Source organism: Ursus arctos, chromosome X (assembly GCF_023065955.2).
Source record: "Ursus arctos isolate Adak ecotype North America chromosome X, UrsArc2.0, whole genome shotgun sequence".
Taxonomy (NCBI): Eukaryota; Metazoa; Chordata; class Mammalia; order Carnivora; family Ursidae; genus Ursus; species Ursus arctos.
Genome location: NC_079873.1, coordinates 62,557,698 through 62,574,037, shown reverse-complemented (window position 1 = coordinate 62,574,037; position 16,340 = coordinate 62,557,698). Strand labels below are relative to the sequence as shown.

The window sequence follows — 16,340 nt, the reverse complement described above, 5'->3', positions numbered from 1 at the left end:
TTAGTTCTGGCTCAGCATCAATGACTTTAGAGTTCCAGCCTTAGAACTATCAAAGACCTCAGAGATAACTGAGAACAATCTGCTTATTTTACTAATAGGGGAATTCAGGCCTAGAGGGAGAAAGTTACTTGCCCACGCTTACACAGTGAGTAGAAAACCTTGGTATGAAAACCAGATTGCAGCTTCCAGTCCAAATCTCTCCATTACAACACAGAGTTAGCACTGAGATCTTGCTCAGAGAGCACATTTTGCTGAAAGGAATGGTGGAGACAGAGACAGAAATAGAGAGAAAAGGCAAGTGAGCTTCTTGCTGCAGGATGAAGACTGAGGTCATGACATGATCAGCTTTGCTGATTGGAAGTTGCCTAGGCTTAGGTCTTCAATAGCCTTTTGAGGACTTTGTGGCTTGGACAAGAACATAAATACCCAAATGTAGACAGACTAAGCACAGAATCACAGAATTTGTAGAATTCAGGGCTTTATAACCCCTTTAAAAACAAAGAAATGTGATGTTTTAAAGTCAGAATTTTCTTATACTTCCTTATATGCATTGATAAGTATAGCATAAACTTAATTAAAATAATTGCATTTATTTAAACAGAGGCGTCTTTCTTGTTTTAATGTTTTAAAGTTTTAATCCAGTCCAACTGTAGAGCCTGAGATTTGGTTCCATGTATGTATTCTCCTTTATTTTGCTCTCTCTTTTCTATAGCACTTATCTGTCATTATTTTTTGACTTGGTTATATGTGGGGGGGTTTTTGGCTTTCCCTGCTCTGACTCTAGAATAGATTATTTAAAACAGCTTTTTGTCTGTTACTGTTACCATTGCAAGGGCCCTAAATATTGCAACCTCAATAATTAGAAAAGTGTCTGGCACATTAGAGTTGATGTTCAAGAAATTTCTGAAATAAGTAAATAATTAATTCTGGGTCCCTAAGAATTCTGCCAAACTGAATTCCAAGAACCTCAAACTGCCTTGAACTGAGGCTAGTCCAAAAGTCCCAGGATCTTCACTGAAGAAGGTGACCCTTATTTTCAGCCTTGATACCACCAGCTTGAGTGAGGAAGGTAATAAACTGAGCAGAGAGTTTACCCTGGACTAGCAAATGGGAGGAGGGAAGGCTTTCTGTAATAAAGTCTTCATCTGTAAAGTTGGAGCTTCTCCATGATAAGAAGGAAAGCTAGTTACTAAGGCCATAAAAGTCATCCCAGTCTTTGAGCCTGCCTGGTTTCCCTCAATGCCACATTTTAAGCCTCACACTGGCTTCAGTCCTCTACACTCCTGAACTTAGTACCTCTATGGATGTTTGAGAAAGAAGAGCTTCATTCCCAAATAGAGAGGGAAAGAAGTGAAGCAGTGGTAAGTACATAGCTTTTCAAAAATCTGAGTACAGAGTAAATTTTTACTCAGTCTGCGCTTTGGCTTCCTTGTTAAAAAAAAAAAAAGTCTCCAGAATCAGGAGACATTTGGGGGCAAGAATCCAAGCATATATGAAATGAGAACTAGATTTCCAGTTACTGCAGGCAATTTTGGAAAAGAGGGATATCTGGGAAAAGGCAGTGTATATTTTGGACTCAGGGGTATACAGGGTAATATTAAGAGGGGGACAGAAAGTTGCAGTTGTAGAAGCCCTACCATGAGCTGAAGGATGCTGAGGCTCAAGAGAACAGTCAGGTCTTCTTATCCCAACCCCGCTTTAGTTATTTTAATTAACCAGATTCCTTTCCTAACATGCAAACTCCAATAGGAGGAGTAAAAGCTGTGGGGCGGAGGGATCAATCATTCACACTTTAGTGTAAGTCTATTCAACCTGTCATTGTCTTGACAGAGGTTTATGCATTGTTTTTGGTCCACAAAAAAAGTAATATTTCTGAAGAAGGTGAAGAGAGATGTTGGAGAGGGTCACAGGAAAGGCAGCTTTTGGGAAACCATAGCAAATATAAGATGCAGGGGTTTCGGGGTGGAGACAGAGATGGAAGAAGGTTAATGGAGATATGAAACAAACAACCCCGTCTCCATTTTTTTCTGAAGACCAGGCCTAGAAGGTCATGAATGACAAAGTTCCTATCATTTTAAAGCTGACCTAGGGCTGATCACACTGATAATGCTTTTAGAAAAGGCAGCGTCTGCTGTAATTTCATGGGAACCAACACATAATATGGTTTATGAGATACTGGCATTGCTTTCCCTGAGATTTAGAAGGTACGAGGATGATAACTGGGAATCCCCTGTGCTGCCACCCTGGGACCACCACCTATTCTAGTTACTGATCAGTCAGCTCTCCAGCTCCAAAATCCTCTCATTGTTGTCAGATGGCCTGTTTGCCCTGACTTTCTCTAGGACTCCTAGCTGTCTTAGGGGATTTAATCGAATCTGAGAAATCGGATTCAAGAATCAGCTTGGTAAGAAGCCCCAAATAAATCAAAGCCAAATTGGACAAATCAGAGAAGGTAGTTAATCTTTCAACTTGATTCCTGAAAAGTCACCCAGGGGTTTGCCATTTACAATTCTGCATTAGTCTTCAGACAGCCTGAAAAACAAAGTATTAGAATTGACTTGAGTACAAATAAACCTTTAATAAGTTCTTTCGTGAAGGATGGAGGGAAGATAAAGGAAAAATGGCTCTGGGTGCCTACAAATGAAGGCAAAGTTTAATAAATAGTTGACCAAAGTATAACTGCTGCATAATCCAAACATATTTATTACATTTGATGAGCGTTTGAAATCCAAGTTGTAGTTAAACCTGAATTATTGCTTTTGCTTTTAAATGTAAAATAAAAATCAATTTTGTATTTAGTTATACATCACATTTTGTTGGTTACATTGTTCATGACAACAGTCTTTATTATTAGCAAGTTATATTAAATATAAAATCTGAAATCAATTAAAATAAATTGAAATATGGAAAATTAAACAAAACTAAATATGGAAATGACACAAAAGGAAACTGATTTATTGATGTATTTTATGTCAACCTGGTTAACATATCCCATTAAACTGTTTGGCGTCATAATCCTAAAATTTTATAATTTTGAGAGCCAAGGGCACAAACAAAAAGTTACATTGTTTATACTTTACAAGTGGGAAAGAATACTAAAAAAACAAAAAGATTACTCATACTTTGATTACTAATTTGATCTTACAGCATAACCTAACAAATGAACTTCGCCTAACTTAACCTAATGTCATTGAACTGAACCTAATGCTTATATATTCTACATAATGTTTTCACAAGACAATATAATGCATGATTATTTTTTAGGACTTTGGATCACAAGGAAAAAGTAATGCCATTTTTGAAAGTTTGGTTTTATTATTGTTCTATTGTTTCAGCCTTTTTTTCAATGAGTCCCTAACTCAGGCTCAGATTCAGTCATTTGTATCCTGGTAAGGAAACGGATTTTACAAAAGAAACTAGGCGATTTACTGTATGTCAAGCCTGGTATTGTTTTTTACTTCTTTCTTTCTTGAATAAAAGACTCATCAACAAGCAATATTAAGTCAGGATTTGGTATTGGAGCATCCAAAAATTCTGTTCTGGGCATGGATACTTTTGATTTACAGAATCACAATGAAGATATTTGCCTTATTCAGAAGGGTTATAGAGTTGTTGGAGAATGTTATACTAGCAGATGTTAATACAAGGAGGAGAAAATAATAACTCATAATTAATCAATTGGCATAAAAATGTTGGATGGTTTCCATTAGTGATAGGGATTTATACATATGGTAACATTTGATGTAAAGGATTCATGTAAGGGGAGGTGGGTGGGATTATGGGGGAAATAGGTGGTGGGGCTTAAGGAGTGCACTTGGGATGAGCACTGGGTGATGTATACAATTGCTGAATCACTGTATTGTACACCTGAAACTAATATAACTCTGTAGGTTAACTATACTGGAGTTAAAATAAAATAAAATATAAAGGATTCATGTAAGAAAAAAATAAGGTTACATTATGCTCATGTTTTAAACTTAAAAATCAGTTTTTAAATCTATATATCATCAGAAAGAAAAACAAAGGTTGGTGAAAATTTTAAGAATTTGATTATGGTTTAAAATTTTTTTCTTTTCTATTATTGTTTTATGGTGTTTGGGGTTTTCGTTTTATTTTGTTTTTAATCACTTCCTGGCACAATGTCAGCAACTTACAAGACACACTGTTACTGGAAGATTTACTTTTAAAGTCGTAGCATTTTTAAGTTGCCATATCATCCAAATATTTTAAAAATTAATTAATGCAAATTTTAAGAATGTTCTATTGTTTTGCAGCATTTTAATTGTTTTGTCTTGTGTATGTGAGGAATGTCGATGAGGGAATATATTTTCATTCCTTCTGACATGAGCACAAATGTAGCACCTTTCAAGCTATATTGTGCTCAGAAGCTCTATTTACATGCCCTAATATTCTTAAATGGACATTTCATCCAATAAATGGTAAAACGTTTTAAAGATTATTTTATTTCTTTTATTGTTTGAGTTATAAAATGTTTTATCTTCTTTTGTATATTTGTAAATACTGATTTTAATTGCTCCTGAACCAGGCGCCAGTTTAGCAGCTTCCTAACTGCATTTTGATCCAAAGCATCATATGAAAGTCATGGTATTTTGCAAGTTTTACAAATGCTCAAAAAAATACAAGTTCTAAATTTTTGTGTGGCTTGTTTTGTGCGGCGTTGTGTTATGGGTTTTTTCACTGAATTTGGTCCTGATTTGGGCACAAATTTAGCAGATTTCTACCTGTATTGTACTCCAAAATTTCACACAAATGATACAGTATTCTTAAATTTACAGAACCTCAAAAAATAAATAAATTATAAATGCAAATGTTAGGAATTATTTTTTGTTGTTTTTATTGTTTTGTAGTTTTTTCTGAGTTTTGTTGTATCGATTTGGGTTTTTTTATGTATTTTTTTCAATATGCTCCTGACCTGGCCACAAATTCAGCAGCAATCTGGCTACACTGCGCTCCAAAATTTAATACAAAAGAATAAGTGATTTAAAGTTACAGAGATCTCTACTCTCAACCCCCCAAAAATATTAAGAAAGTTTTAAGAAAGATTTTTAAATGTGTTTTATTGTTTTATTTTTTGTTAATATTTTATTGTTAATTTTTTTCACTTTGCTCCTGACCGGGGCACAAATGCAGCAGTATTCTGGCTGCATTGTGCTGCAAAGTTTCACATGAAGAATATTTTATAGATCAGTCTCTCAAAAGAAAGATAATTGGAAATTCTAAGAAAAAATGTTGGTTTTGCTGGTTTTTTAGTGGATATTTGTTGTTTTATTTGATTTTCTATTTTGTACTTATTTGGGGCACACATTTAGCAGCTTTCTGGATTTGAAGTTTCATATGAAAATCTTAATGCAGTGTTAAAAAAAGGAAGGTTTTTTTTTTTTTTGAAAAATGACACTGCTGGGAACTACAAACATGTAAATCCAGTTACTTTTGTTCCTTCCCATTCATATTCAGGCAAACACAATTTATGTTCCTACTTTCAAAATATATACAATAAATTTTGCCAGCTCTTTTAAATTTGATACACTTTTTATTAATAATGTTAGGCTAAAATATGTTCTTGTGCTAAAATATACTCTATGACAATACAAAAATGGAAAAAAAAACTAACATGTATCAGTAGTAACACAAACTTTTTTTTTAAATAATCCCTGAATTTGTTCTATATTTATAGGCCCTACCTAATTACCAAATATTATCAGAGTGGAAATATCTTTTAAAAAAATTTAAAATAATCTCCATATCACTAAAGTCAAGGCCATTGGCTACTCATATAATGTGGTACGATGAAATTACAACCCAGCAGAAGAGTTTGGCAACCTCTTTTGGTTTTTGTAATTAGACCTGACCTATAATTATTGAACAAAACAGCATATGCACAATAAACATTCAAATAAATGTATCTGACTGTATTCAGTACATTATTTTTAGTATCATTAGCTTCAAACTGTTTTGTTCATAGCATAGGAAAAATCATAGGAAAAACCATATCTGGACCTAAAGACAGTTCTCATTACCTAAAAGGTGGATTCTAGCATCAATTCACCACCATTATGTGTTGTTTGATCACTAACTTCTTCTTGAATAGCTGGAAGGGAAGGCTTTGTGGTCAGAGGTGTTTCAGTCTTAAACAGGGACTCCATCTTGATATGGGTATTGATGTAGAAGGACTTCTGAAAAGACTCAAGAGTGAAGTAATAGATGAAAGGGTCAAAGCAACAGTTCAGAGTTGCAAGGCACAAGGTGATGGGGTACATAATCTTTGCAAATCTTTCCAACAAGCAATTGGTAATGGCTTGGGAGCGCACTAAGGCATACAGGAAGAGGACAGAGTTATAGGGTACAAAGCATACCACAAAGACTGCCATATGCACTGTGATCATCTTCAGCACTTTTTTCTTATTGGTCCCAATTTGAGACAGTGTAGCAGGCTTGCGGAGGGTTCTTAGCACCACGGAAGAGCAAGAGACATTCAATATCAGAGGAATGATGAAACCAACAACTTCAATAAATATGGTGATCTTGGACAGATAAGTCTTCCAGACACGTTTGGAGAAGCCCTCAAAGCAGGTGGTGGTTGCATTGTTGACATTAGTGGTGGAGAACAATGAGGCTGAAATACCACCACTGAGGACTAGGATCCAGACTCCAGCACACACAATGGCAGAATTCCTCCTTGTCCTAATGGTACGAGATCGGAAGGGATAGACAATGGCCAGGAAACGATCCACGCTAATACAGGTGAGGAATAGCATGCTCCCATAGATGTTGGTGAGGAATGCAGTCCCAGAGATCTTGCAAAGGGTGTCACCAAAAGGCCAGTGACGGTTGAAATTGTAAAATATTTTGAAAGGTAGAGTGCAGACAAAGAGCAAATCAGAAAGGGCCAGATTGGTGATGAAAATAGCAGTCTCACTTCTCATTTTCATGCGGAAGCAGAAGACAAACAGAGAGGCACTGTTGGTTATCAGACCCAGGATGAATACAACACTGTAGACAGCACCATTCAGATTATACTTGAAGGAATCATCAACAATGCAAGTATTATTGGCAGTAGCATTGCCTAACCTGGGTCTGAAGCTTGAATTTAAATCTTGAAATTGAAAGTCAATGAATCTTCTGTCACCCATGGATTTTTTTTTTTTTTCTCAGAAGGCCTGCTGGCTGCAGGGTTCACCACTTTGAGACTAGAGACTGGTAAGAAATATTTTCCTCCTATGGGAGACAAGATGGAATGAATAATCAAATCTGCCTTCCATTCATTTCTGCGGAGCAAAAGATATCCTGTCTACCCAGATTGGAAACAATACGCACATTCAACTTGGTTTGACAAGTACATTTTGAGCACCAACCATATGTTAAAATGTACTGTAAGAGCATGTTGCAGGACTGGGAGAAATCACACTCAATATAGCAAATGTGATACTATATGTAGCATTGCAATGGGCAGGAATAAGATATTGGTTACTTGAGAGCCTCAACAGGGATGGGAGATGGGGAAACAGACCTCTGATGGTTAAAACGACACCAATAGTCTGAAATGCGTATGGCTTTCTTAACTCAACAATGTGTTTTATTTGATTCCCATAAGAACACCATAAGGTAGGCGAGAAAGGAATCTATCACCGTATTACAGAAGAAGAAACTGAAGCTTATGTAATTTAGAATTACAATGTCAGAATTAGAAGAATGTGTAAATGCTAACATCAGCACCAGATTTCGGATTTTTTCTTCCTAACCAAAGGATTGTTAAACTAATCTAAATTATATTGTCTCCCTTCCAATACTAGTAAACTTCCTTGTCTGAGTATTAGTTCTATTGCACAAGACTACAGGTCCACATGGGACCTCCAGGACATGTTCTTAAAGAAGTTATGACTAAACTTCTGAAGTAAATTATTGATTCACCTTTTTCTTCTAAAACATGAGTTCAGAGAGCAAGGATCCCTCAGTTAATTAAGGCTTCTGGTGAAAAGATTTTTCACTGTATTACATAGCCTTTCTAGGGTGATAATTCAAATAAAAACCTGAGTTTCCCTCTTGCAGATTATAATTCCCTCTCCAAGTTTTTTTCTCACTAGATGCTTAGCCTAGGATTTTTTTCATCTCCCCTTCCCACTGCCCAATCCGATACTTTTGTGCCTTCAGCTCCTAAAATGGCCCTAATCAATAAAACCTTTTATGGCTGAATACAAGCAAAATGTGAAAAGTAGATTTGACTTAAATGCCCATCCCCCCGCCTCACTATACACTTCTGATCTGATCAGTTACCTGCCCTTTGCTTGCCACTGCTTATACATGTGGCACTCATTAACTTACTCATCTTTGTTGGGTATCTGGCCCAACACTGTTCTAAGTTGCATACAGAAATCTTACTAACTTGCTAGGTTAACAGCTGCCATAGGAACTGTCTTTTGAATTCTCTACAATACACTATGGACAAGTAACTGCTGAATGAATTCTTTTCAATGAGGATGATATGAAGTAAAAATGGTCTTTGCTCCCTGACATATCCAATAATGGGTTTTCACATGATTATTTTAAAATGCGAAAGGCATTTTTCCTAAGTGATTCCTCTTTACATTACTCTTTCCTTCCAAATCCCAGGGAACAGGTCAAAAGACCACTCTGTGTAACGGAGAAGAGAGTGGGAGGAGATATCTGCCTGAGATATAGAGGCCTGAAGTTACTTCAACCAGTGTTTAGAGTGAGAAAAAAATGGTTTGAGAAAAAAAAAAATTCACTCACTGCAGTGCCTAGAGGGAGAAAAGGCCTTGGAGAGATGACTTATGGGATGTCAATCAAAGAGTTGTCATTTTTAATAGCTAAAGTTCTCAAGATTGGAAACTTGCTATTCCTCAATTCTCATTCAAAAAACCTTTATGGAGTGCCTCCCCTGAGGCTAACCCTGCACTAAGATCATATTCTTTCTTGGCCATTTCATCCTACAGGCCCAGCTCAATGTTTGCCACAATATTCTTTCTTGGCCATTTCATCCTACAGGCCCAGCTCAATGTTTGCCACAATCGACCTTGATATGTAAAAGCAAAATACAGTAAGAACATTGACCAAGTAAGGTCCAAGAAGGGGGAAAAAAAAACAGACAAGGAAGAAATAAAAGTAAGTGAGAAAAGCAAAAGAGGAGATGGAAAGAAAGTAGCAAAGAAACTAAAACTGAAGTATTGAGAGAATGAGGAGAAGAAAAGGTGAAAGAAAGAGGACCTTGTTGGGGAGAGGTCAGTTCTGCTATCTAATTTGTATTTAGGGCCCTGGGAGGTATTTCTGGTTCACAGTTTCTTGAATCTCATTCTACCACTTTGCTTCATCTTACTCCTTCCAGTTTTCTCAGAAAGAACAGTATGCAATCACTATGTTTAAGGTCACTGAAGCTGATCAGCAAAACCAGGAAGAGTCTGAAAAATCTCAGTTAATGGGGTTTCCATCTCACCTTGGGAAGTGTAGACCCAAGTTTCTGCAGATTCTTTCACCAATGGGATGGCAGAAGGAAAAAGAGAATGGCGAGCTTCTCAACTGCTTAACCCACTTTATATACTATTCTTAACACCCACCACTCACTATCCGTTAGTCTGGATGCCATTTTTTTATTGTTAAAAGAAATCAAGACAGTCAAAAATATGCCTGTAATATAATCACACAATCTAAAGAAATTAAGGGCCTGAAAAATCCGTAATAGTCAAGCCAAGCTTCATTCACTATAATCTGCTTGCACCTGCCTTTTACAAGAAGAACCACCAATAAGATTATTTGGAAAATGCTTTCATAACAGATGTCTTTTCGCCTATACCCAGAGTCCTTCCACTCTGCCCACTGATGACCTTTTTACACAGCATGCTTCTAGCTCACTGGCTATTATTTTGTACTTTCCAGGATGGTGTGGTTCAAATAGGTGAAATTTGTCTCCCTAGTTTTCCATTCGGTTTTATGTCTCCCAGAACGTATACACTGTACCAACAACAGGGAGGCTGGCACTTCTGCTGTGCTGCTTTGAGTAACCAAATCCTGTGGGAGAGAAAGGACCACAGACAAGAAAGCATTACAGTCTCAATCCTGAAGACAGGGCATGGGAAAGCTGCCACTAAGGGCCTATTCATAGCTTTCCTTTGCTTGAACACATAGCACCTTTGCTGTCTAGCAGTGAGGGTGTGGTGCTGGGACTTAACACAGCTTTGGAAGCAAAGAGTTCTATTTCTGACCCAGACACTCGTTCACTCTGTAACTTGACTATACTGTTTCTCTTCCCTGTATAAACATTACCTCTGAGCCTCCCAGCTGAGGCTAAGAAGATTCAACAGGGCTTGTGAGTAGCTTTATGAGCTTGCCAGTATTCGGTCTTACCTAATCACAAAGAAACATTATAAAAGACCTTTTTTCCTTCTTTTCCCTGACACAACTGGACGCTTACATCTCCGTCTTTCTTCGTAAGCTGAATTTCCCAAGAAACACATCTTTCTCCAAACACCAAGTATACTTTATACCTCAGAAAGCCCCCCCTTGAATTTCCACCTTTACCCAATTTTTTCATAATAGAACAATCCAGGAGGGTGCCCTCAAAAGGACCATCTCGCATTGAGCTATGGTTTAAAAAGCAGAGAGGCATTTAAGCTGATTCTAAGGGAGAATCAATGATATTCAAAAAACAAGGTCTCTTCTGACTGCCTTCCTTTCTTTTGGCTAAAAGAAACTTTTTTAACCACTAGATTTTCATAAATGGCTAATATACTGTGCACTGGATGAAGGCAAGGTGCCAACATGAGCTTCAGATGAGAAGAAGAAAAAGTACAGGCTGATTCAGTGAATTACATATTCCAGTGCAGGTAGCATGGGACCATTGTCTTGTAAAGACCTTTGCATCCAATCATTCCAATAATTAATCACCTAGGGGATTTGGAGAACTGGGTGGAAGTCTTTTCACTGACAGTGGGCAGGAGGGAGATCACCAGGAGGTTGACCAAAGGGAAAGCTGACCCTCAGTGAATTTCTAACTTTGACCTACACATATGGACCCAATTTGAACGGTCCATAGTAGTGTTTGCATTTTTTAAACATTTCTAATGATGAAATATACCATGTTTGGGTCTTTGGGGCTCCTGCAGGAAGTGGCGCTGGCTTTCTGGCCCTATAAAAAAGATGAAAGCCTAAATCACTTCACTAAATGCTAAACTTTCATATGATAACGTTGAAAACAAAGTTCTAACTCCTGGCGTATTCCCAGTAGCCTCGAAAGGCTGGCTTGCTTTCGTTCCCTATAGGAGACAGTCCAGAGTTTAGGAAGACAAGGCCCTGAAGGCAGAGTGTACTCAAATTCTCTTACCTTGCTCCGTTTTTATTGCTCTTGGGTCAGGTCAGAGTGCTTCTGATCCCCAGAGAACTTCCTCTTTCTACTCTGGTTGAAGCTTAGGAACATTGACAATAGTTTTCAGAGGAAGCCAAAACCTATTGTGCCCTTGCCTATAAATATCTAGCAGTGAAGCAAACTAAAAAATACAAAAATGTTGCAAAAAAATACAGATCAAAACCATTCTGCTGGAGTAATAGGGACTACGTCCAGACTGCTGCCTCTCACATGAGATAAGAACAAGTCCCAGGCACAGGTCACCATCACACACATGGTTCTAATTGACGTTCCTATGCATCAGTTGATGTTTCATAATAGTTCTTAAAATACGCCTTACTCTTATGGCATTTATAATATGGAGGAAACCAAAAGTAAATATTTTACTCCAGAACTGAGCTGGGAAATTGATCTCTATCACATTTTGTGCCAAGCAAGCCAGGGTGTGCATCAGATGCTCAGACTGATAGGCTTCATTTACTTCTGATGCAAGTAATACCCTTCTAAAAATCGCATCTCTGTGTTGACTTTGATCGGCACTGAGATTATCATGGCTGTTTTGCCTCTTCACGTTTTTGAGAAGAGCAGGAAATTGACACAGGCCCTAATCTGAGCGGATCCTATCCTCAGTGAGTAACTCGATTTTTTCGCTAAAATAATCCAGCCTCCCACAAACCCTTCACCTGACGACACAGTCTAATCTTTGAAAGACAATACTGCTTAGTGCTCAACATGATGGGGCCAAGGATTGCATCAACCCTACTGAAGTAGAATTTTCCCTAACAGCTGTAGAGTAAGATAACTGCAGAGAAATTGCTCAACCTAATGTTATGAAATTGTCTAGAGCCTTGAGATTCAATAGTGTCTCAGCAGAAGCCCCAGACCGTTTGGGAAATATTTTGGGTGTTCCTGAAAGAGTTCATTTCCAAATTCTGTGAGGTTCATACATGCCAACTGGGAATTTGGCATTATTACACATATTTAAACAGGCAAATTAGTTATCATTTTGCATACCAATTCTTCTAGCATACTTGGATACTGATTTTGATAGTATGAGTAAAAAATATGTCTCCCATCTCTAAAGGTATATACCAATGGCACAAAGGGCTTAAATCAAAGGATCTACGCATATCTCCCCCGAACTACAGTGATCTGAGCAAGGCTTCAATTGCTGGGTATTAGCACACTGAGAATCACTGCTGCTTCTGCTAGAAAGTCCTAGGCCTAGCATGTTCTGTAGCATCTTCAAATCACAGCCCTGCCCAGAGCACTGGCATAGAACTAGAAATACTCAGCAATGGAATTCTTACAAATAGTACCTGCATTTGAACGCTCCTCACTTACTGCCTGTAAAGTAGAATCATCAAGTTTTGCTAGTGCCAAACTTACACCGTAGTCACATCTCACCCTCTTCTCAACAAAAGTGGCCTAAACAAAGCAGACTGGTAAATAAAACTCCAACTCTCCTGAAATAATTTTTCTCTAATCTAAGAGAACCAAAACAAAACAAAACAAAAAATGAAGTCATTAGACAATCTAAAATATATTTTAAACCACCTTAATATTAAGGAGAATTGATTTTCACACTCCTCCAGAAAGCAGGACTTTTAAAATAAAATGATATTCATTTCACTGGTTTATCTTAAGGGAAGACAAAAGCATCAACATTCCTCTCTTTTATGGCTTTCACAATTGATACAGATTATTAAGACAACTTCCTTTTCTTTAGAATACAAGCAAACTAGGAAGTTCAAATACCCAGAGCTTTTCATATTTGCTATTAATTCAATATGGCCATATCCAGCCCCATCACTAACTAACTGTGTGAGAACAAGTCACAGTCCCCTTCTGGACCTCAGTTTCTTTTCTCCTTCCAACTTCAGCTTTGATTGACAGCAGCCTTTAACTGATGCTGTGGCAGTGGCCTTACTGGCTATTCTCTCCTATTGGTTGTTTCCATCGGCTCCCATTTATTTCTGCAAAAAATAATAATAATCCCTCAAAGTCTAAGATAAAAGAAGTTAATATTTATTAGACTCAATGAAACTATTGCTAGATTTATTTCATTTATTTTTAATTGAAGTGTAATTGACATACAACATTGTATTAGTTTCAGGTGTACAACATAATGATTCGATATTTTGATATATAGCAAAATGATCACCACAATAAATCTAACTAACCCGTGTTAGCATACATAGTTTAGATTTAGTTTAATATCAGAAGCAAATATTACTAATTAGTGCCAGGAGCTAAGAATCACAGATCAAGACGTCATTATATCCTAAAGTCTTCCTAATGCCCTCTTTTTCCTCACCCCCTTTGTGCCCATATCAGCAAGCTTATTGGCTCTAATTGTGTAGGTTTTAACCCTTGACCTTGTCCACCTGTTCCCCAGTTACCTCTGTTCTCAAAATATAAGGTTGCCAGAGTACTTCAGAGCATAACTATATAGAATCAATAGACTACTTAACCTATGCATTGTTCTAATAACCAATTACTTACCTACTAAAAGTGAGGAGGGATTTCCAGTGGTAGGTGACCTCCTATTAAGCTCTCAATTTTCAGTACTAAAATTCACAAATATATTATAGGGTTTTTTCCCCTCCCCCTTAAGAAGACCAAGATCAGACTATGTATGATAACCATACACAGTAAAAAAAAAAATAAGAGAGAGAGAGAGACAACTACACAATTAGGCCCTGACCACACCACAGCAAGGGCGACAGTTCTCACTACATTTTCTCTCAAAGGAAATTGAATAAATGAAGCTTTAGCTGAGCTTGGCCTGAGTGTTCTTGTAAGGCATCTTCCCATTACTCTCTTTACCTCACAGAAAGTACAAATTCTGAAAGGTTAGTCTGATTGTTCCACTAGGACATTCATTTATATCTCTGATTGGCAGGAAATGCTTTTGAGTGTAGATGCCATCAAGTGTATCAGCTGAACTCATCTTTTTTAGCAAGAGTGCAACTTTTCATCTGTTACACGGCAAAAGGATTTACAATCTATGTTAATGGGGTATGTTTGGAATTTTGTTCTGAAAAATAAACATGTTTCAAAGCCACTGGATAATCTGGAGCTTAGCCTATCTTTGTTGTCTTCATGTTTCTCAAATAAAAAGAAAAATGGTATAATTTGGTAAGATAGCAAAGCGAATAATCCCAACAAGCTCCAACACTTTTAATCTTTGAATTCATCTGATCTTTTCCATGCTTAAATAATGATGAATTACACTGCTATAGTTCCAAAGCAAAATAACTAAAACGCAGTATTTATTAATTCAACAAGATCTTGTTACTAAAAGTCTTTAAAATACCCAACATACACAAAAAGAGTTTTAAATGACACATTATTGCATTTGTTCGGAAAACAGTGAGTAATTTCACATATAATATCAAATTCAACTTATGCCAGAATTAGTTTTTCATTTAAACATGTTTCTTCTTTTATGGTCAAGTTCATGAATTATTCAGTATAGCAAATGTCACATTTTCCATAAATCAATTAAGCATCAAAGGCATACTGCCATAGATAGTTTTACTAGAAGAAACCTCATCGTAATAGAAACCACATTAGTTCACAATCGATTGTAAACCAGAGAAATACAAAGCTAGCCAAAAGAATTTCTAAATTACTCTGATTTTAAATGTGCTTTTTAGGACAACTGTGTTTACATGAAACGACAGCCTGAAAATCCAGTATCTCTTCCCCCGAAGCAGTATTATTGCCAAAACAATAGAAATTATTGCTTTTTTTAAAACCATTCAACACAACGATCCCTGTTCAGCACTTCAGAGTTGAAGTCTAACTTCTTTCCCCAAACATTCAAAGCATCAGTGATTCTGCTACAGTTTGTTATGCCATCCCCCCACCCCCAAACGCCCAAATCAAATCTTTCTCAAAGAGACTTACCCCAAGAAAGAGTGTGCAAGATGAAAGAATGTGCTCATGCCTGTAGACAATTAGCTAATAAACATGTAAATGGGCAACTTGCACTTTAGAAGTGCATATTTTAATCCACTAGTTTTTTACAGGGAAAGGTTACCCAGCCCAAAGTAACAGACTCTGGGCTGCCGAAGCTCTTACAACAAACGGCTCATTCTGAAAATGTGAGCTTATTTACATTTATCTCTTTTCTTTGTTAAGGAACGGCTCTCTCCTGAATGCGGTAGCCGGCATGCCTTTAACAAACAGGACACAAGAAAAGGCCCAAAGTCCGGGCTGGAGCGAGGGCCGGGGGAACTCTTGGGGGTCTCAATAGGAAATGCTTTTCATTGGATAAGGAGACGTTATTAGGAGCCGAGATCCCGCCCAATCCCCTGTGCTCCATCGTTTCCTTAGTCACCAATCATTGGACTGAAGAAGTTTTTCCTTAAAGAGCATTGCCCAGGAAAAGCAGTTTTCACAGTCAAGAATTAGCAGCTTAAGTGCCACTTAACAATATAAAAAGTGTCTTTCCTGACCAATTAATCCACAGAGAAAGCCTGTGTGCCTGTTTTTGCTGCAGGACTGCTCTCTCTCTACAATTCTAATGGGTAGGAGGAGACAAAACTCCAAACTGGGAGGAGTGTTTTAATTAGGAGCAGCCCATGTTTGCTCTAACTCGTTTAAAATAATTACGACAACAATATTGATGATAATAAGGAGGGGGCAGGGAAAGCAAAAGTGAATGATACCATTAATGTATTCCTATTAGACTGCGCAAAATTAAACCCCCCACAAACATACACACACAAACAATACTATACTCACTTACTTAAGCCAGTGAAGTGCCCTCGGTTGGTGATGTGCTGGGGTCCCAGAGCTCTAATGCCCACCTTCCGTGGACTTGGGAGTGCTCTGTGGCAAAAGGAGGGTCTGCATTTCTCTTAAATAACTGCCTGGCAGGAAGTCTAATTACCATGAAATTTTCAGAGGTTTTCCTAAAACCAAAATAAATAGTACACATGCAATCGGTTTATAA

The 16,340-nt window shown here is 37.4% G+C and overlaps 1 protein-coding gene across 1 annotated transcript; it reads right to left on the bottom strand.

Moving 5' to 3' along the window:
• Positions 1-2,685: 2,685 nt before the first annotated feature.
• LPAR4 (lysophosphatidic acid receptor 4) lies at positions 2,686-15,608 on the bottom strand. The gene is made up of 2 exons (XM_026480095.4): positions 15,290-15,608; positions 2,686-7,236 (listed from the first exon to the last, which is right to left on the bottom strand). The coding sequence occupies exon 2, from the start codon at positions 7,149-7,151 to the stop codon at positions 6,039-6,041; it is 1,113 nt and encodes a 370-aa protein (XP_026335880.1). The 5' UTR covers positions 7,152-7,236; positions 15,290-15,608; the 3' UTR covers positions 2,686-6,038.
• Positions 15,609-16,340: the final 732 nt, after the last annotated feature.

Coding starts and splice junctions, on each gene's coding strand:
- LPAR4 (XM_026480095.4), bottom strand. CDS start 7,151: ATGGGTGACAGAAGATTCATTGACTTTCAATTTCAAGATTTAAATTCA.